General features: G+C 37.5%; 4 protein-coding genes across 5 annotated transcripts in view; 1 reads left to right on the forward strand and 3 right to left on the reverse strand.

The window, feature by feature from the left end:
• Nucleotides 1–2,092: 2,092 nt before the first annotated feature.
• Nucleotides 2,093–3,705, reverse strand: LOC121948029. The gene is made up of 3 exons (XM_042493268.1): nt 3,619–3,705; nt 3,194–3,520; nt 2,093–2,882 (listed from the first exon to the last, which is right to left on the reverse strand). The coding sequence occupies exons 1-3, from the start codon at nt 3,659–3,661 to the stop codon at nt 2,497–2,499; spliced, it is 756 nt and encodes a 251-aa protein (XP_042349202.1). The 5' UTR covers nt 3,662–3,705; the 3' UTR covers nt 2,093–2,496.
• A 2,732-nt stretch (nt 3,706–6,437) lies between these two features.
• Nucleotides 6,438–15,613, reverse strand: LOC121948030 (ribonuclease-like 3). 2 transcript variants are annotated; one of them, XM_042493270.1, is made up of 4 exons: nt 15,552–15,613; nt 7,582–7,711; nt 7,412–7,480; nt 6,438–6,931 (listed from the first exon to the last, which is right to left on the reverse strand). In XM_042493270.1, the coding sequence occupies exons 1-4, from the start codon at nt 15,596–15,598 to the stop codon at nt 6,491–6,493; spliced, it is 687 nt and encodes a 228-aa protein (XP_042349204.1). In that variant the 5' UTR covers nt 15,599–15,613; the 3' UTR covers nt 6,438–6,490. The 2 variants fall into 2 exon arrangements, with proteins under 2 accessions (XP_042349204.1, XP_042349203.1); XM_042493269.1 differs by having other exon boundaries at nt 6,438–6,934.
• LOC121948027 (trace amine-associated receptor 13c-like) lies at nt 11,326–12,505 on the forward strand. The gene is made up of 2 exons (XM_042493264.1): nt 11,326–11,495; nt 11,695–12,505. Exons 1-2 carry the CDS (start codon nt 11,326–11,328, stop codon nt 12,503–12,505), a joined length of 981 nt encoding a protein of 326 aa, XP_042349198.1.
• A 4,845-nt stretch (nt 15,614–20,458) lies between the features above and the next one.
• The window catches only part of slit3 (slit homolog 3 (Drosophila)), a 339,417-nt gene continuing 337,771 nt past the window's right edge, over nt 20,459–22,104 (reverse strand). Inside the window, exon 38 of the mRNA XM_042492991.1 lies at nt 20,459–20,967. Coding sequence (XP_042348925.1) covers nt 20,714–20,967 — 254 coding nt within the window. The 3' untranslated portion in view covers nt 20,459–20,713. The remainder of the gene's footprint in view (nt 20,968–22,104) is intronic.

Here is a 22,104-nt window from a genome sequence, read left to right on the forward strand (position 1 = left end):
ACAGAATTGATGATGATTTTCTCCCCCCTAAATATCACTGCTGTTGTAGGTGTCAGTATTAGTGGTTGGAAAACACAATGAATCATCATAGTTTCGTGTAGCTCTCACATATTGCGTTGTGTAGTGGAGGCACACTGAAAAACCTCTTTGTCACACTGACATCAGCAATGTGGCACAGAAAAGAACCACTGTGTTTTCTGCACAGATGTTCACTAAAGTTCTTACCCATGTTTAGAAACACTTAGACAACAGTTCAAATGGTCAAACAACATCAGCAATAGGAAAAAAGGGACACTTATCTGCTTTTACCACCATTTTCATACCTAGATACGGGCCTAACATAGAGGTTTCCTGTATTGTGGTCTCTAATTCTAGGTTAAGAGAGCTGCTCGATGATGCAAAAGACCTATTACTTACTTATTTGTTCTTTCATTATGACTACAGCCGCATTTCCTGTCATGCATATAATTAAGCAGCACCCAAACCGCGTTTTATGGGTAATGATGAAAACAACTGAGGGACCTAAATCACATGGCCACAGCACACATCAAGTTTCCCCAAAATCATTTTGAATCACTTAGTGGAGCTCTGGTTTTAAAAACGTTATTGTTGAAGGACATTTTCAGAGGAAAGGACAAAAATAACTTGGTGGACAGAGACAGAAAGTGTGACAGTAACTTACCATAACGTACCAGTCTGACAAAAAAATGGATGAAAGGAAGGGCTTTACTCATTCTGTGTTCATCATGGTTTCACAAAGTCAGACATATTTATCGTTCAGTTTTTGAATGTAAGTATAGGAACACATCATTCAATGAAAGGTCCAGCATGTAGGATTCAAAGATATCTACCGTGGAGGTTGCAGATTCAACCAAATGTAACTTTTCTCTTGTGCCAAGTGTTTAGGAGAACGTTGGCTGATGGAAAAACACAAATGGCCCTATATGGAGCCAGTGTTTGGTTTGTCTGCTCTCTGCTTCTGAAGAAACATGACAGACTCTGGGGAAGGTTAAGGTGTTATTTTTGTGCTCATCATCTACCTTTCCTCACAAAACAAATATCATAAAATAAATAAAGGACTTCATCTAACCAAGTGATTGTAGTGGACTTACTTTAACTTTAATGACAAAGGTGATTGTTTTTGTAAGAGGACTTCTTGAGCACGATGTCCTGCTATTAGGGGACAAGATGAAAATATGAGTCATTTTTTTAGGCAGTATCAACTGACCTATTTTGTTTTGTAGGTATATGAACTCACCTGACCACAGAGTTGCATTAAACCACACCAGTCAGACTGGGTGTAAAAGCCCCTGTGGCTATTTTAGAAATTGTCGTGGCTTTTGCATTAGAGGTAGAAGTACTCAAATACCACAAGATTACAGTGTTTAAATACTTTGTATCAAGTAAAAGCCCTGCTTTCAGTGAAAGGTACAAAAGTATTAGCATTAAAATATATTAGAAGTACTCATTTCAGAATAATGCACTTGACAAAAATGTGAAGTATTAATTGCAGTCAACCAGTATATTCCAAAACATTTAATCACACATTTAACATTGACCTTCCAAAAAAAGCTCATCAGTGGGCCTGTCATATATTCTGTATACTGTACTCTAAGTTAACTTATCTGTAAGATAAAACAAAAATAAAATAAAAGTCAATAGACATAAAGATCTGGTTAGTATATACAATAACTGACATTATTATGTCACTAAAGGGAAAACATTTGCCACATAACATGCCGCTAACATCTCCCACACAGAGCAGCATTCAAGCATTAAACAATCTGCAGTTATGACCTTTTGTGTAGATGTTGCCGTTCCTATCCCAAAACCCTGACATCAGCGTAGATTCTTTCTCCCTGGACCGCGTTTGCTTCTTCACTTAAACGCCTGCCGGGTTTCACTCTGGTGAAGTTTACCACAGAATAAACCAACGAGCTTTCATCTGTCTGTAGAAATTAAATGATTATTAGATGGGAACTGTGACCAGAAATGTACCAACCAAACATCGTATCTTTAAAATGACTTACCTGCTGATTTTGATGATCACCAGTGGTTGTTGCTGCATTTGTTTGTAGGACAACAGCTGGATGAGACAAGACAAACCATGAATAACAATCAGCATGTAATGATGATTTCATTTCATTTTGGAAATGAATTACAGATTAACCTGAGAGACATGGCAGTAATGTTAATTAAATAAAAGTCGCTGAGTAAAAGTGTGATAAATGGAAGTAAGTTTTATTACCGTTACAACAATTGCACTTCTTTTTCTTGATGGTGTAAATCAGTAAGGCTATAACAATCAAACTTATAGCCAAAGCAGCAAACGACAGACACAGAATCGTATTGACCCTCTGACAATCGGCAGACAACATGTTGGAGGCTGGAATAATAAAGGCGAGAACAGGTGGCAAAAGTTAATGAGGAGTAAAAGAATAGCATTAATCTTACATTTTGGCTAGCTAAAAAATTATAAATGTAAAATCTTTACTTCTAATAGGGTAAATGTGCAAAATGTGGGTTACCTTCATCTTTCAGTTTTGTTCCATTTCCAAAAAATATCTCCCCACATGTGACCACAGCACAGTAATAAGTCCCAGCAGCAGAAGTGTTGAGGTTTTTAGAGAAACTGTTGATACATTTCTGTGGAGACAGAGACTTGGGACTCTTCTTACAGTTGAAACTGTTTCCATTAGAGGAAATAAAACTCGGTTGAGATTCATCAGATCCGACTCTGAACCAGAACACACTGTGTCCTCGTGGACATGTTTTCTTCTCAGAGTCAGAGACGACTGAACACTGCAGAGTCACTGAGTCTCCTGGACGGACTGGATCAGTTGAAATGTTTTGAGTGACGGCTGTGATATCTAGTTCTGGACCTGTGATTTCAGAAAAAACAGTATTTTTAAAATTTATTTCCATGATATGAAAAAAATTTAGTACTCGCAAATGTTTAGTACTTTAGTACTAAACAAAAAGTTGACACTAACTTTCCATGTAAAAAATATTTTGTTTGCTAGACAAATTTCTGTATGTTTTGACATAACATCTGTATAAATTACCAAAATATATCATCGATATTAGATAGATATTTATTAGCACTGAATGCAAGACAGAAAAGCAAATTAATCCAAACTTAAGTTGGAAATTGAATGTTTGGTTTAAACAAAGTGAATATTTCTCTACTTACCTTTGACTATCAGGAGGGTTTTAATCAGAAATGTTGTTTTTAGTTCAACTACTTGCTGGCAGTAGTAAAATGCAGCATCACTCAGCTGTGTTTTAGTAATATGTAAAACAAAAGTTCCAGGCTCTTGTTTTGTTGTAAAATGTGGAGTTTTATTAACGACGGCGTTGTCAAAGGTATAAGTTGCTCCTAAGACTTCAGGAAAGTTTCCAGCAACAACTCTATTCCAAAATAAGTATCCTGCTGAATTAGCCCGGCGGCTACATGTTAGAGTCACATCTTCTCCAACAAAAACAGTCTTAGTCAGAAAGCTTTGCTCGTCCGTGCATCCTAAAAGAACAAATACGTTACATTACAGCTACCATAAGAAGGTGACAAAAATTGAAACATAACAGAAGTGAAACTGAATTTTTTTTATGAATACTTACGCCCGATTGTGAACACGAGAGCTACGCAAGTTATGATCAGCATTTTCTGGTTAATCCACTTGAGACAGCACTTAATTCAGATCCTGCTGCAGGATGATTAATTGTATTGCAACTCTGTCAAATGAGAGGAAACAGTGAAATGGGAGGGAACAGTTCCATAACAATCTGATTGGTCCATCATCATGTTGGTTTCCACCAAAGCAAAGATGTTTTCAACCAAAGTCTGCAATAATGACGGCACCAGCAGTGTGGTTTTGACATTGTGTTTATCAGTGCTATAATTAACACACACAGAAGTGTAGTTGGAAAGGAACAACAGCACAGCAACAACAGCTTTCCTTTTCGAATACGCAAGCCAAATCATCATGTGTTCGGCCATTTCTTTTGCTTTATGTTTTCGATTTTCTGTAAATATTCTCTTTTCTCTTTATACTCTTTTTGTCTGCTTGTTTGTATAATCATTTCTCCATTTTCTTTTTTACACATTCAAGATAAATATATCAAATCAAAAACGGCAACATTTTAATCCTCTGGCTAGAATATAAATCTAACCTGAATAGTAATTCATTTCAAACACATTACATTTGACTCATTTCCAGACCACTGTCTGCTATTATTCTCCTCTGTGGTGTAAATATCCAATCCTTTTTAGAAGCAGATAAATATCACCTAAATAAATATATTAATTAACAAAAATAACAAATTTTATTGGCCTATGTGGTGTCATTTATTTTTAGTTTTAATCACAGGATATTTGCACTGTTGTTCCTAAACACTGTCGAAGTAGAGACTGTCATATTATTAATGAGATTTCACACAATGGTGATGCACCTCGGGCTTTTTACAAAACAAGCCTGATTTGTCAGTTAATGAGTTTCACTTTTACAAAACTGAAAATGTATCTTCCTTCAGAGCAGAGGGCAGAGAAGACATTCTGAAACACAGAGAATGAGCTTTTTATTCATCATGAGTCAGGTTACGTCACGCCGAGTTGTCATCTTATTGACTGTGTGGACTGAAGGTCAAACAAGGTGAAAGTTCAGGCTTAGTAGAAAACATCCAAAATAGGCTGAAGATGTGTGACAAGATCTGACTGTAATTAAAAAATTGTCCATTTGTATAAATTTGTGTTTTTTAATTAACACATCACTCTCTTATTCCCTTTAGTTTAACTAAAAGTAAAAAAAGTGAACATTCAGGGTGAACAAACAATGTGCACTGTTCACTTCATTTGCTTTAATTAGTAATTAAGTAAGTAGGTAATTTTTCCATAATTGCAGATGTAGCAGTACATTTGTATGTACTACCTCTCATCTCTATACTGACTTTGGTAGTTAAATTTGTGGCCTTCCAGCGTGGATATCTGCATATCCTTTCAATTCAGTGTAAGACACTAACAGCCTTCTTTCTCTCTCCTCACTCTGCTGCCATCGTCTGGTAGGAATACAAATCAAAATGTTTGTTGGCTGGTTCAGTGTTTGATCTTGGAGAAGCCTTGAACCCAATGGGCTATAAACATTCATGTCGTTTCAATATAAATAGACTTAATGCTCAAACAATGAGGGTTTTGTTTGAGGGTATCTTTTACTGAATGCTTCAATCGAGCATACAGACAAACCGAGTCCATCCCTGAAATGTTTAGTTTGTCATATTTACTAGGTTGCCATTCTCAGGCAATAACATTTTCTAAAAAGTCACACACTGCAGCTTTTTAGCTATTTACACCAAGTCCTACCATGCATTATTATGGATTTGTGTGCTGTGATTGGCAAATACTTGCCATGTCAATATGTTAAAGTCAAAGACATCAAGGGTTAGGTAGAGAGGTAATGATTAGGCCTAGTACTAGTCAGTCTAATATTCTCTGAAAGTCAGGTGACACAGTGTGAGCAACACACACACACACACACACACACACAAAGGAAAATGTGGTGGATTAGTAGATCAAGCACCACAGGAGACAATGTTATATTTTGATGGTACTAGGATGCACAGGAATATACACCCCAGGTGCAGCAGCAGTAGTTTGGATTAAACATTATTATCTTTCCATATCCCTGTTGACTCTGGCAGTGTCTTTCTGGACTTTGCTGTCTTTTTAACAAACACCAACTCTTCCATCAACTCATATTGCTGCCATCTTTTGGCAGGAAGCACATGCTAAAGGCAGAGGGTTCATTCAGACTGTTTAAATATTTGTTTTATATAGTTCAGTTTTGATTTTGGGGAGGCCTTGAACCCAGTGGACTGTAAACATTCCTCTGAAGAGTTAGAAAACTACATGGTTTGGCAGCGTTTTGTTATCATGCAGCACAAACCTGGAATAACCTCCCAGATGATACAAGACAAACCCAACTCTGAACACTTTTAAGTCCAAGCTAAAAACGTCTTTTGTTTTACACTGCTTACTGCACCCAGTAATGACCACAAACTATTTTTAAATTGGATTTTCAATAATTCTAAATAATCATTTTAACTTTGCACCTGTTTTACTATTTTCAATGATTTTTCAAAATTGTAAATCATATGGTAATTACATTGACCTTTTATATCTTTTTTCTTTACTGTTATTTTAGGTCTCTCTCCTTTAATATGTTTTATATTTTAATGATTTGTAAAGCACTGTTGTATGAAATCTGCTATACAAATAAAGCTGCCTTGCCTAATGCAAATATGATCAGACATCAAATAATGACAACCCCCCTTTCTACCACTTTATAGAAAAACATCAGTGACCGACGTAAACATTAATAAACTTCCAAAGTTATTCAGAGCTTCACTGTCATTTAATGCACACAACTGTATTAAATAGACAACTATAAGATGTCTTTTTTTATTTAACAAGAGACAGAAGTACACAGCTGCCGTTTAATCAGTTGTCAAAGACTACTATGTCTCTGTCATAGTGCACAGGAAAGCCTTGTTCACATCTAATTGCAATTCTCCTGGTGCGAGCTTGACCTCGGTACTGACAGTGAGGATGCCTGGCCCCGTTGTTTCTCAGTGTACAGACAACGATGTCGAAGGGTTGGAGACTTCTGGTCATGTCACCATACGGCTCTCCTGCCTGACCACAAATGGCTCTGACGATGTTAGTAGTGGCTCGGATGAAGGTATTGGTCTCCTTGCACTCGTTGCTGTCAGTTTTGGTGATGCCGTTTCTTTGTATCACACCGTCACATCTGTTTGCACTCATTTGCCCATTAATATGCTGCTTTATGAACTTCCTGTAACGTTCAGAGACAAATGCATCCTGACAGAGCACAGTGGCAGAAAGCAGCAGCAAGCAGGCAAATGGGATCCTCATGATTCCCTGCTGAAGAAAAAAAATAGGAAAATGTTCTGTTCGAGAATTTATGCCAGCAAAGAAGTCTGCAACATTTAAGCTAAAATTACTTTTTTTTCCATATGAAAAAGCATACGTTAGATGAAACTGTGGGTGTATTAACTGAATGTTGACATTATGATGAGCTTGTCACTTTTAAAACCTTTGTGTGAGTAAAATATGATGAAGCTATATTATAATTCATCAGTGTAATCAAGATGATTAAAATAATAAAATGTATGAACTCCTTAAGGTCCATAAAAACATACATATTTATGCTCACAAGTTAATAATTGCCTACATAATCGTAACAAAAGCTTTTAAAGAGCTTTAGAGAAATCCATAGAAATATTATGAAATATAAAACCACTGCTAAAAATAATGGATCATGAATTAAGTTTTCATATGTTGCAAAACTCTAGATAAATTTGTGAAGCCAAAATGCAAAATATAAAAGGCAAAACAAACCTTTAAGTGTAATGTAGAACAGTTAACAGGTCTTTTTTCTTCCTTTTCCTGTTTGTCTAGTCCTTTCAGCTGAAACAGAATAAGAAATTAATTATGTGTTTTGTTTTCCAGCAAGTTTCTCTTAAATACAATGTAAACAAGGTGAATAATGTAATAGAAAGCATATTTACCTGTATGGCGAACACAGTGACAATGAGGTCTCTGCACACTGCTGAATCAGTTATTGAATTTGCTTTGAACTTGAACTTGAACTTTGCTTTGACTTCTTTGCACAAAAACACGGCGGGATGGGAAATCGCACTGCAATCATGTTAAGTTGGTCAAAGGGGAGAAAAAAAAATGGCATTTACCGTTTAAGAAAAACTGCAGTCAAGTATTAGTACATGCAAACGTGGCCATCTGGAGGAGATCTGAACCCTACTGAGTCAACTTTTTTAGTATAAAATATAGTTCATATGCTGTGGCATTAAACTGGATCTAAAGTACTTAATCCAAATCATGGACAGGGTTGAACACGGGTGCCTATGCACTTTTAGCCATATTGTTTAGATCAGTATCTATTTTAATTTAGAAAAATACGAATTTACTGAACATTAACCCAGGATCTTTCCTGTGAACTGTGAAAAGTACCAATAAGTTCCACAAAACATATCACACACACTCATGGACGCACACACATCATGTCATTAAGATCGCTCACATTTAATTTGTCTCTAGACACTGAAAAGCTCACAGAGTGCAGGTCATTAGGTGTCCTTAATGGCTCAGTATGTCTCTGACTAAGGAGTCTTTTCACACCTCACTCAAACTCTGATGCACCACAGCAATCAGAGGTGTTAAGAAAATAAATGCTCCAAAATAAAAACATGATGCAATCATTGCTAGGGAAACCAATGATATAATATAATATGATAGAACAGAATACAATACAATAAAATACAAAATATGATAGTATATAGTAGAATCATCAAGTGTAAACATAGATATTTTTTGTATGTTTTTTGTAAGTTTCTGTAAGTTAGCACACAAATTTCAATCTGTCAATCTGTGCTCATCAATCTGTTTTGCTGAGAAAAAAATAAAAATAGACATGAAGTGGGCCTGAAGGTGTGTGCTTCTTCCTGAGGTCTTGAAGAGAGTCCCTCTGTGTCAGAATCTAGTCTAAAAGTCACTATTATTCTGTGTTTGGTCGTGTTTGTCTGTGTGCAGCTAATCTAAAACACTTCTGGAGGAATCGGCCTAATATATTTGTGAACATGCATGACTGCATGCTCAAGGGCTTCTCGTGGTTGTGGTGATTCACAATTGTTGATAAGCATATTTAACTAACTGCTTTAAACCATCAATGACTGCCGACTCCTCACTCCTCATACCTCGCCAGCAGTGGCTGCAATTTTTTACAAATCAAATCTGCTAAAAACAGAAAGTCTTACATCGTCTGCTGCCGGCCACATTTTGGGCTTTGTTGTGGCTCAAAATTGACATCCTTAAAAAAAGTTTGGTCTCATTTCAACTCAGAGCATCTGGAGATCAGCTGCATAACAAACATGTTATGATCCTCTGAATTTAGGCACAATACGAGATGAGTAACCAACCATCTCTACCAATTTATGATATCTCAACCATTTATGATATCTTTTCTGGTATCTTGACTGAAAGGAAGCCAGGAGGGACAATTCCACTGGTCACTGCCAGCTCGGTTCCAGCTGCCATGGCTTCTTCACTGTTTTGTTCCCTTTGCTGCATGGTGCTAACCAACAGCAGAAAACAAGTTAAACCAACTGTGTTATGAAGAAAATAACTCTATGCACCTCAAAATCTAGCACCGGCTCATGACCGGATGAGCGCTCAACAACCAGAACTAAAATCAGCAGCCTCACCAAGTTCAACCCAACAAGAAACCAAATAGTCTGTTTCTGCAGAACATTAACGGATTATCAATAACCCAGAAATCAATACACAGATCCAGTTAACAACTCCAAAATCACAAAAAAAGAAGCTCTGGAGTGTGCCGGTGCAGCACATAGAGGAAGAGACTAATTGCCATTACATGCAGCAGGCCAGATCAGGCCCCCGAAATCCTTCAAACTGGCCCTTATAATATTAATTAAATTAGAAAATTTACAGGGGAAAAATATGCACAACAGTTTTAAGGATATCTAGTCTTTTTCCTTTCTATATTAAAACAATCCACAAAACATTGAGATGGAAATAATTTTATTATGATTTACTAATCCCACGTGTGTGTGTTTGACCCACAGGAACTAAAGGGCAGCACAGAGGATCTCAATCAGCACAGTTTCAGGGTGAGCACCCAAGATTAGTGTCTAATTCAGTTCCTGGGATACGATGTTGAGTAAAGGCCAGAAAAGTCTTTTCCCAGAACTCGAAGAAGAATGATGACAGGTGACCTTTGACCTCCTATATACATAATATCAAAACTTCATCATGATATAGAAAGAGACATTTGTGGAAAATTTGAGAGTATGAATTCTTGAGTTATGCCCAAAAACATGTTTTATGAGGTAACCGTCACCTTTGACCTTCAACCACCAGATACTACTCAGTTCATTCTTGAGTCCAAGAGGACGCTTGTGCCAAATTTGAGGAAACTGTCTCAAGGTCATCTTCAGATATTACGATCATGAAAATGAGAGGATGCAACATTTTGTGAACGCAACATCTCAACAAAACCTAATCTGTTCATCCTTGAGTCTAGAGCTGGGCGATATGGCTTAAAAATAATATCACAATATTCTTATTCCATATCTTGATACACGATATACATCTAAATATTTTGAAATCTCCTCTAAAGTACTACTTATGTTAAAAAAAGTAAAGTATATGGTTAAATAAAGTATATAGTATATAGTTTATACAGAGTATAAAGTAAAGGTATATAAAACATTGTTATAAATGAAATAAACGATAAAGCATCATGTGAAACAACAGATGTTTTTTTATCGCCAGATGATATATTTCATCATATCACACAGCCCTACTTCAGTCCAAGTGGATGTTTGTGCTAAATTCAAAGAAATCCTGTCAAAGTAATCTTCAGATTTCATTCACAAGGATGTGCTGAACAGACGAACAGATAAACAGACATATTGAAGGATTATAGAGGGACAACCTGAAAACATAATGCCTCTGGCCGCAGCTATGGTCGGCAGGGAGGCATAAAAATACTGTCTGTGGCCGGGTTTCTTGCTTAACGTTCCCATAGACAAGGACTAGATTGATGTATCTGGTTGGTTCATGCTCAGGTTGAAATTTCCAGCCTGTGCAGTGTTCTACCACAAGCTCCCAACACAACCAAACCATGGCTACATTTAGATGAAAACAACTCTACTAAAAACCGAAAAGTCTTTCCTTTGCATTTTTAAACAAAAATTGGCATTATTATAACATTGTGAGAACAATCCTTATGTACACTGATCCACAAAACAACCAAAAATGCTGCAGTATGCATGCCAGGGGTGTAGTTAGCAGTGAAACTTTGTAATGATACTCTATAGAAGAACACCACATGCCTAAAAGTGCAGCCATGATGCCACCATTTTTACAGGATCCACACATCACCAGCGTACACAGCGACAGAGGGGGGTTGAGCTCTCAAAAGATGATACTCTGGAACCTCGCTTCAAAAGTTTCAGGCTCCCTGTCGTGTGAAACCGCAACAAAAGTAGGACTTTTCATGCAAGAACTGTTGCCGTGTAAACATCCCCAAAGTTTGAAATCACGAGACTGAGTAAGGAGTGACGAGGGAATAGGAAGGTCAATGTCCATACGTCCTGAGAAGCAGCAGAGGCGGGTGGTGGGGGAGTGAGAGGAGATAAATCAGCTGTATGAAACAAAGTTTGGTCAGATTGCTGCCAGAGCTCAGCAGCATCTCATCTCCTTCCTCTCTGACGATGGAGACGCTGGAAGGAGATGAACTCTGCTTTCCACAACTCCTCAACAGCTCCTGCAGGAAGCCAAGGCGTCCTCACACTGGCGTTACGCTCTTCTATTTTCTGTCCCTCATCTCTGTGTTCACTACAGCTCTCAACCTGCTGGTCATCATCTCCATCTCCCACTTCAGGCAGAGATACGCACCTTTAGCACTGCTAATAGCCGGTTACAGTTATTTTTACAGGAAGAAGAAGTAGCTGTGAGACAGCTGATAGATGTTTATTATTTAGACTTTTGTGTGTGGACAGCAGCAGCAGACTACTCTGCACTTACTATTCAATCACTGTCTTAATGTTATTATTCATAGTAATGGTTTTCTCTCACTGCAGGCAGCTCCACACCACCACCAACCTCCTCCTCCTTTCCCTGGCTGTCTCAGACTTTCTCGTGGGCCTCATAGTGATGCCGGCTGAAATCATCTTAGCTGAGACCTGCTGGTTTTTGGGTGATCTCATTTGTGCTGTCTATTATCTTTTACCCTTCATCATTGTCTCTGCCTCAGTAGAAAGCATGGTGCTCATATCAGTCGACCGCTACGTGGCTATTTGTTACCCTCTGCATTACCCCAACAAAGTCACTTTTAAGAGAGTCCGATTAGCCATAAGTCTGTGCTGGATCTGCTCTCTTCTTGTTAGCATTGTTATTTTATATGATCACCTGAAAAAGCCAGGCACGTACAACTCTTGCTATGGAGAATGTGTGGTTGACATTGCAGGTGATGTGGATCTTGTTTTGAATTTTATTATACCCATTTCCATCATCATAATTCTGTACATGAGGGTGTTTGTGGTGGCTGTCTCTCAAGCTCGGGCCCTGCGCTCCCACATCACAGCTGTCACACTGCAGCGTTCACGGACTGTAACAGATAAGAGGTCTGAGCTGAAAGCAGCCAGGACTCTTGGTATTGTCGTGGCCGTGTTTCTGATGTGTTACTGTCCATATTACTGTCTCGCTCTCACAGGTGGCACAATAATGATCGGCTCCTCAGCAGAAGCCTTTATGAGTTTTCTGATGTATTTTAACTCCTGTCTCAACCCTGTGATTTATGCCTTTTTCTACCCTTGGTTTAGAAAGGCTGTTAGACTCATTGTTACGCTTCAAGTAATGCAGCCCGGATCCTGTGAGGCAAACATACTGTAAAGATTTTTTTTCTGTGCAGCGGGAAATCACTGAGGTGAAATGAAGAGGATTAAGTCTGAGCATACAGAACTGTTGTTGTGACAAAGAATCTTTTTAACCCTTTAAAACCTAGATGGACATCAGTTTTCCTGTGCTGCGTTTAGACGCCTTGCATAATCATTTAACCCTTTGAAACCAAACATATTGGTTTGATTTCTTTCAAAAACATGTTGGGGTGTTGCAATGATCAACTTGGCAAGAAATGTCTTGTTAATTGCAAGAAATTAAAAGGTGCGAAGAACAGAAGAGTTCGCACACTAGTGCATGCTCCCATAAAAATGTATTTGATTACGTCCACACGTGTGATGTTTTGGGCATTATCCCCTCTTCAGGAAGGTGCTGCTTGTATTTTCAACATGAGCAAACAGATTGATTAAGACTGTGAGAAGTAAAGGAAAGCCCAGAGAAAAACTTTTATGTGTAACATATACTTTTCCTGAGGTCGAGAATGTTGTATGTGTAATAAAGTTAAATGCTTACACATTTTTGGAACTCTAAACGCTAATATTCAGAGTGAACCACGTGAGATTTATCACTGGTTATTTTCACAGTCTGCACAAGAAAAATGAGTTTACCGTACCATGTCCGCATATCGTACCTGAATTAACTTTTTAGATCAACTGATAAAAAAATATACATAAACGAAAGCATTCTTCTCTTATCTAAGCCTTAAATCAAAGCCTTCCAGTGTAGAGAAGAGACTTTTGGTTTTATTGTAAATGAATCTTCACGGATTAAATGTCACACCAATCAAGCTCACTCTGCTGAGATGTCATTAAGTTTGTCTAAATGATCGTATATAATTTTGCATTTTAATTACTTTAATAATAAAGAACTCTATGCATCCACACATTACAGATTCATTCCTTTATGGATTACATGTGCAGTAAGACAGTGGAGACTCATGTATGTCCTCCAGCATGTGCACTTGATTACCACTGGCCAAGTTATGCTGAAATATACATTTTACAGTAGTTGCTTGTGAATAATACATGAATCTTATTATTAAATACAGTCTGTGAACTTTGGATCTGCAATACCCACTTCTGTCTGCACACTGCTGCCATCTTGTGGTGGGAAGCAGATGGTTTGATGATAACAGCCATGTGGTTTTGACTCTTGTACTTTCTTGGTCCACTGATGCTGACATGTTCATCACAGGGTTATTCTAGTGTTTTACTGGGTTATCTGATAAAAATAACACCTACAGCAGCTACCCTGACAGATGCAGGGGGTGGCTGGTCATTTCTGAACCTCTGACAACCACTGCAACTAAATATTCAAAGTACCTTATACGTAACCTGACCCCAAAAGAGCTGCAACAGACCTCAACAGAAACATTGACTTTAACCATCCATTTGTATGAACAGTTTACATGTTTCCTCATCTGTACTGTATAATTACAGCACAATCATATTTCTTATATGGATCCTAAAGCCTTGATGTAAAGTATCTTAAATTCCTTACTTGGCCAGGGTTAAACACCTGCCACCAAATATCAATTTTATATTTTTTGTAGCTGGACTGATCATTAGGAGCACTATTAATCTGATTTGAGATTAAACGAAAATAGAATTTTTTCATATAAACAAGCAGACAAATAAAAAAAAGTAATATTTACAGACAATGACAAAGGGGAAACTTGAGTTCTGCTTGGATTAAAATTATGTCTTCATTCACCACTACAGAGGCTGCTGCTCTCACCAATTTCTTTGCTTTCTCTCCATCTGCTCTTTGTGTCAGCAGAAACCTTGGTACTACATCGCATCACATCACAGCACATCACTGCTGCAAAAGCTAACGAAGAAGCATGTCTAGTTATCAGGGTAAGCCAGATTAATTAAGAGTATGAAATTAGTGTTTAACAGATGGCACACTCTTTTAGCCCATTTCAACCACAAGGGTTACACTGGCAAAATACAACAAATCATATAAGATTCAATTAGTTCAATTGTCTACAACAGTATTATGTTCACAAAAAAACAACAACAATGCATATATCACCATAGATATATGACTTAAACACATCTCTTAAGTATTTTCATAGCATACAAAAATATGTTAGTCAGGGTTTCCCACATATTCATTTATTTGTGGCACCTGCCACAATTAAAAAATCTGCTGCAATGTATTGATTTTATATCTTTGGAGCTGGACTGTTCATTAAGAGCGCTGTTGGAATATACACACAGTTCAGTTATTCATTCAGTACACTCTCAAAGCACACTGTGCACTCTCGGCACAGAGGGAGCAAAAGAACAGCATGAGCAGAGGAAGTGAAACTTGAGACGATTAACGCTGGGTCTAATAACTCTCACTTCTCCAGTTCATCTATCTGATCAGCTCTGACCAGATCAAGAGATCAATTATCCACTTTGCAACTCAAAACTCCTCACACTGCTGGTGTTGAAAAAGAAGAACTAATGGGGAGTTTGGCCTGCACTGCGTTCATGGACCAGCAAATCCATCAGGATTTAGAGAGGGGATATACAAACAAAGCTTGTATTCTGACACAGGTCCAAATTAATACTAAAATAATTGACCACCAAAAAATTCAGAATTTTGAAATAATAATTTCAGAGGATAATTTATCTCAAATGAATGCTTTCAGCAAAACCATCCATCACAGACCAAAAACTTAAAACCACCAATGCATGTATCAAAAACATGACTTTCACAATCTTATGCCCACCAAGAAAGTACAATAAAATGGTCATTTATTAAATGCCATTACCTACAACACAGCTTCAAATCAAGACATTTTCTTCCATTTTTCTTCTCCTTACTCACAAACCACACACAGACAACAGGTGACCGGACAACCAGGAAATTAAACACAGGAGAAATTGCAAATTATTCAAACAATTCAAGCACACAGCTTTAAAACAAGACACAATATGAGCTCATGTAGCAGCAACAGCATAGCAACAAGGAGTTAAATCTACACAAATTTGACCAACAAGAGAAAAAGGGCTGCAAAGAAGAGACAAGAGTGTATGAGACTCACATTATATGACACCGAAGACCGGAGTGCTTTCTTTCTTGAAGTTTCATAGATGTGTAGATCCAAATGAAAACATGTCCCGCTGTTGTTTGTTTGTCGAAGTCCGCCGCTGCTAGCTAACCTAAGCTAACGTAAGCTAATGTAAGCTAACCTAAGCTAACTTAAGCTAACGTAAACTAACCTAAGCTAACGTGCGCTAACGTAAGCTAACCTAAGCTAACTTGTAAATAATGTAAATTAAACTTTCTATCGCTTATTGTGAGGTCGGAGTACGGCTGGCACTACACACCTGTCCATCCACAGCTTCGCAGTAGCGCGCGACCGCCTCAAATTGTTTGACGGTTAAATCATCTTCACCTGGCTGACGTCAGTCAGGGTGCAATACCATGTTTGACCACACAGACAGACAGTTACGGGCCGTTAGAACCAGGGGGGCGCTATTTCACCCATTTCCGGAAACAAAAAATGGGACAGACATGATTTAAACCACATAAAATGTCAATTATATTACAAAGAAAATATTAGACTGTTATTTTCAGTAACAATTATTTTGGATTATAGGATATTCCAAGCTTGTTGCCACCAGGCCACTGACCCAAAAAGGACAGTAACCTTATTCAATATTCTTGATAGATCAGCTTTTAATTTTGGAAAAGCTTTGTACTCACCACCTGTAGCCTAAATATACCTGCATTCTTATAATATTCTACTACCACTGGATTAAAAGGATAAATAAAAATTGGTAAAACTTTGTTAAGATAATTGTAGGCCTAATACATACATGCAATGCACAAAATGTGTTTTGGCCTTTAAATCTTTGGCTCACTTACACTGATAATAATTCCACAATTCAGTATCTCAGTATTTAGAAAGACAGAGCAAGGTAGATTTGGTCATTGTAAACCTAAAAAAAACCCCAAAAACTAGTACAACCAATAGATTGTCATTGGAAGCAGGTTATAGACAAAATACAGCTTTCCTTTGTCAATGAAAATAATAACTGAAATAACTTATCAAATAACTAATCAAAGGTATCAAAGAAATGTAAAGTTTAAAAAAAGTACTTTCAGTCAATATTCAAAATTCACTGCAAATTGATTTGATGGTAAATCACTCGGTCATCACAGTGCCAAACTCATGGATAAAAAAAGTGAAAAAGAGAAACAATATCACATATTTTGTCCAAATATTTGGGAAAGACTGGCATTGCAATCTGCTTTAAAAGAAGTATAGCCTACCTGATCTTGATATGTTCCTCGATCAGAACTGTTGGGACAAATAATGTGGAAGATTTTGTTGCACAAAGAAAGATTTTCAGTAAAACATTAATTTCAGACTCAGACATGGAAGATTAGTGTAGTTTCAATGGTTTAATTTGAACATTCAACATAAGTATCAATTATCATCACTCACATATTCATGTTTTTTAAACCTAACACCTGGAAAATGGAAATGACTGACTTTATGGTTATTTTTCATTTATTGTCAATAAGTCATAACTAAGGTGTTTGATTCTGTTCACAATTGAGAAAAGAGGGGATGAATGTGGCAAAGATAAGTGGGCAAAAGATAGAAACTCAAATTGTGAATACAGGAAGAGGAGAGAAGAAGGAGAAAATACAGGAGACATCTTAAAACATGGGGGAGGTGAAAAGAAAAGAAGTGGAAAATGAGGAGGAGAAGGTGGAAATCTGTGACATTGACGGACAAACTTAATACTGATATGTCTCAAACCCAGAATATTAGAGCTGTGAATTAATAACTGTAAAAGTGTGACGATACTTTGCACCTGTTGTAAACAAAGCAACAATGTATAAAGTAAACAATACAGTAGTAGTTACATTATAGTCTTTTGCTATACTTTTAATCATGTTAGTCATCTATAGGCGGTAAAAAACCGTACTGATGTTGACTGATGTTTTTTTCAGCTGTGTAGTGGTACCGCGGTCCAAAACAGTGACAAAGTTACAGAAGCCACTCAGACGCAGCAGAGTCGTTAACGTGGAGGTTTGCTGTGATCAGACTGGAGCACGCTGTCTATTGGTCGATAACTGTAAGCCACTTTTTTAACCTCCACCCCAAACTATCAACGAGAAAATTTAAACAAATTATCAAAAAGCTTCACCTTGAAAACTAAACATGAACATTTTCAAAGTAAATGCTTCATGGAAATATGTTTTCCTGTATTAAAGCACATTATGAAACAATAACACATTAACACTGTAAGAGGAAAAAATGCAAAATGGGTTCTTGCCGATGATGCAATTTCACATTAAACATGAGGTAAATATAAACATTAATTCATGACAAAAGCATTGTCTCATGATTTAGGCTTTTCTTGTTTATGATCCAATTAAATTGCTTAAATTTCTTTGGAATTTCTACACACTTCATCAACACATTCTCATCCCAAATCATCTAATCATGCTTGGTCAGTGCCCTTCACGTCTACATATGACACTCTGGGCATCCTACTGCATCTGTTGTTGATGTTTTGGGACTGTGTGTCAGTTTACGCCTGTTAAATGCATTGTGTCTTTTCAAAATACACCTCAGCTTTTAAATGTAATGTACAGTTTGTTAGATGCATTCAGTCTTTTTCCAAACTAACCAACAGCATATTTATATTTTTATTTCTTTGTTCAACACAAGCATGTGGTTAGGTTTGGAAAAAAACATCAGGGCTTGGCTCAACATTTACATAGGAAGCAAACACTGAACTCCCAGGTGAAAGTCCGGGGTAGTTTGGACTTATCCTCTGCCCCTTTGACCCACCCCATAGGGACTCTCCAGCTCCTTTTATGTTACAGGCAGCATTTTTTAACTGACGGCGTCTGGTGGCGTGTCATACCACCACACTGTCTCGCTGACTGGCGGGGTATCATACTACCACAAAAGGTGTCATCTGGACTCTTTATAAACTGACGCCACCCATTGGTGTATCATATCACCAAAAAAGGTTTTGGTGTCTATATCTGACACCAGAGTCACTGACCAAGCTACGCTATTTGATGATTTGGGAAATCTGTCTGGTTTCATCGGGCCTGCACACACAACTTATTAAATTTACATAAGCATCATTTTCTTTGGGAACTAAGGAAGGCCACCACAGAGTTTTGATTGCGTTGTCATGGAAACGGGCGTCAACTTCCACATGTGATACAAGAACACCACTATCCATCCAAAATGATTAAAATGAAACATTGACAATATTGCAGCAACATTTTTGAATTTAAAAAAAGTACACAAAGGCACTTGAAAATTGTACAAGATGAATAATTTCAGTCAGTTGCTGACACACTTTTAGGTTAAGGCAAAGACATTTTCCTTTGGCATAATGGCTTCATTCAACAGCTTCCCTGCCTACTCCGAAAATCAACTCATGCAGCTATTTATAGCTCAACTTACACCAGTAGATATAGTTTTTCTTGTGGTGATGTAGAAACGTACCCCTGGTGTCAGTACACCATGACATCACAGTTTTAGGTGGATACAGTTTAAATTCCTCTAACCACAGCAGTGATGCTGTTGTTCAGCAGCAGTGAAGTGGCTTTAAGTTACACTTTAAAATATTTCTTGTTATGTGGATGGTCGGTTTGATTAAAAATGTCTTTCTGTTTCCACCTGTGCTATGACTTCTCATGACTCATCAGGGATTTACTTTGTTTCTGTTTTAAAACTAATTTTAAATCTCAGCAGTTAATGGGTTAAGGCTCAACATGACGCTGAACTTACAGCATGATTTCACTATCGTTAATTGAAATGCTAATTCCTTCTTTACGATGTTAAATTCTTAAAGAGACAGTTCAAAATTAAAATGTCTTTTTTCCTCTTGCCTTTAGTGCTATTTATCAGTCTAGATTGTTTTGGTGTGTTTTTGGTGTAACAGCTCAGCTGAGAGGGACGCCATAAATGTTTACGTCTTGCACGGTCACGACCACAAGCCTCCTGTCCACCAGAGGATGAACGCTTTTTCTGCATGGTGATACAGTTGGTGGGTGTAGTATGGTAGAAAGAAAATAGCTCCTACATGAAACTGCTCACAATAAGGTGTGTGGATTATCTTGAGTAACTGATTCATGATTTCTGGAGAGAGACATTGTTTTTGAGCTTTTTAAATGATTTATTTGGCATCTTGAGACCCCAAACCGAGCGTCATCTAGTTCCACTATATTAAGGAGAAGGCAGCCATCTCTACAGCCGATATCTCCAAAACTCTGCAACTCACACCAAAACAATCTAAACTGATAAACAGCGCTACAGGTGAGAGGAAAAATACGTAATTCTGATTCTGTGGTGAACTCTCCCTTTTAAAAAAAACAAATTTCTTTTAGGTTTTCATGTTAAACCTCATGTGGCTCCAAGTCTGGTGTGCAACAGCAAACTGACGAATAACACAACATTAGAACAAACTGTTAAATCGTCTCTGTGGAAAGAGTCTTTTATGGTTTCTCAAAGAACTCACATGTGAGGATGACGTCCATTATATAGTGAAGCAGGTTAGCTAGGCACGCACAGTTCCCTTTTTCCTCTCCAAGAGGGAGGGCGACAAAGACGGCCGCCTTTTCCTCGTCGCGGAGTCAAGGGGGCTCTTCTCCCTCAGCCCTCCTCCCTCAGTGTCCACAGCCTCCCACACATCAGCACTCACATTAACATCATGCAAATACACTTTGAAAATATAGAATTCATTGGGTTAGGGTATATATTTATATAGATTTACACATACATATAAATTCATATACTTTTAAGGAATGTTAATCTATTTTGCTGTGTATTTTTTCTCCTTACAAGGTACAAAATAACTTTCCATACTATGTAACACATTATATAATCAACATATTAAAAAAAGCACAACTTATCAGTCCTTTTATCATCTTTTAGAAAAAAAAATCCATAATAAAAATAAGTTCTATGTTTTTTCTCACTTATATCTTACAATATATTTTCTCTCTGTCAAAAAAAAAAACACGCACACATGTCCCATTTTTGTTTGTGGTTTCTCTTGGCAGCAAATTGGCGGCGGTCAAACTGAATGTGTCGGAAAAAAATCACATGGTGCTCATCAACGTGGAAAAATCTCAGAGCGACAGCCTCGTTGACGTGTAGAATTCACAAAATGGCAGCGGTGGGTGTTTGCAAAACAAACTTAACAGACTGCGGTGCTGTTACAACGGGCACTTGGAGCAGCCACACTCCAGAGCAGTTTCCATCTCCTCGGAGTACGAGCTGCCGTCGGTGCAGCGGAAAGTTGCCTTCCTCCTTCTGGTCTTGGTGACGCCACAGCAAACACCTGGAGGTGCTGCCGCCTGGCAGGTTCGGGGACAGTCCATGCGGGAAATCTTGCTGGTGGACGTGCAGGTTCTCATCGGTTGGTGGCGCTTCAGCTGCTCCCTCACCATTTCTCCTTGACATGTCAGCTCTGGATATTAACAGAGAAAGAACAAAAAACACACATTAAAGGCCATAAACTAACAGGGGAAGATGGGAAAAGATGCCTCCAACCCCTTAACCCTTTCAAACCTGAGCAAAGTGGTTTGATTTTTTTTCAAAAACATGGGCAGGTGATGAGCAACATAACAATTCCTGGCTCCCAAACTAGCAAGAAATTAGTTAATAATAAAATAAAATAAATAAGAAAAAGAAAATTGCCTTAAAATAAGCATAAATAAATAAGTCAAAGTAAAAAATCAAACAAACAAGACGATCTGAAATAATACATATAAATACATATAAATAATATATATGTATAATTTTTTTTGTAATGTAATTTTAAATGTATATCTACAATGATTCTAAATATATATTTTTTAAGATGTGTTACTAGTTTTTGTTAACTTTCTAACAAATCTCCACTCTTTTTATATATTGTTTTGACTTTTTATGCCTTTATTCCATAGGACAGGTTAAGCGCTAAAGGAGGAGAGAGAAAGGGGATGACATGCAGCAAAGGGCCGAGGCCGGAATCGAACCCATGGCCGCTGCGGAGAGGAAACAGCCTCTGTACATGGAGCACCTGCATCGTCCACTGATCCACCAGGTGCCCCTCTCCACTCTTTTTAAAACTAATTTTCTTTTCAGCTTTTGGTAATATCCTGCAGTTTGTGCCAAGTTAGTAACTGCCTTTTCCCTCATGTTTTTTTAAACAAATCGAAGTAATGTGCTCATTCAAAGACTTAGATGGTTTGTCGAAGTGTGTGAGTGCAGTGCAAGAAAACTGATGTCAAATCAGGTTTTAAAGGGTTAATTCCTCTCCTGATACTATGCTATAGTGAATTGTGATATTTCATCTGAAATGCTGCATTTTTTCACTCCACTAGTGCAATTTTAGGGTAAACTTATCTCATTTTCTGTCACTGGAAAAAACTGTTTCTATGTTTTTATATTAATTGTACATAAAAAGTTGGTGGTATGCATATTTGATAATGGGGAATTTGTGTTGTGAGTCTTTTCAGTTTAGAAGATTTTTCTCATTTGAAGTAAAAAAGTAAAAATTTGACTCTTGGGGCAAGATGTCCATCCAGCCTCAAAATATTATGAAGATATTTGACTTTATATA

The sequence above is a fragment of the Plectropomus leopardus genome, chromosome 9 (assembly GCF_008729295.1).
Source record: "Plectropomus leopardus isolate mb chromosome 9, YSFRI_Pleo_2.0, whole genome shotgun sequence".
NCBI classification, from domain to species: Eukaryota; Metazoa; Chordata; class Actinopteri; order Perciformes; family Serranidae; genus Plectropomus; species Plectropomus leopardus.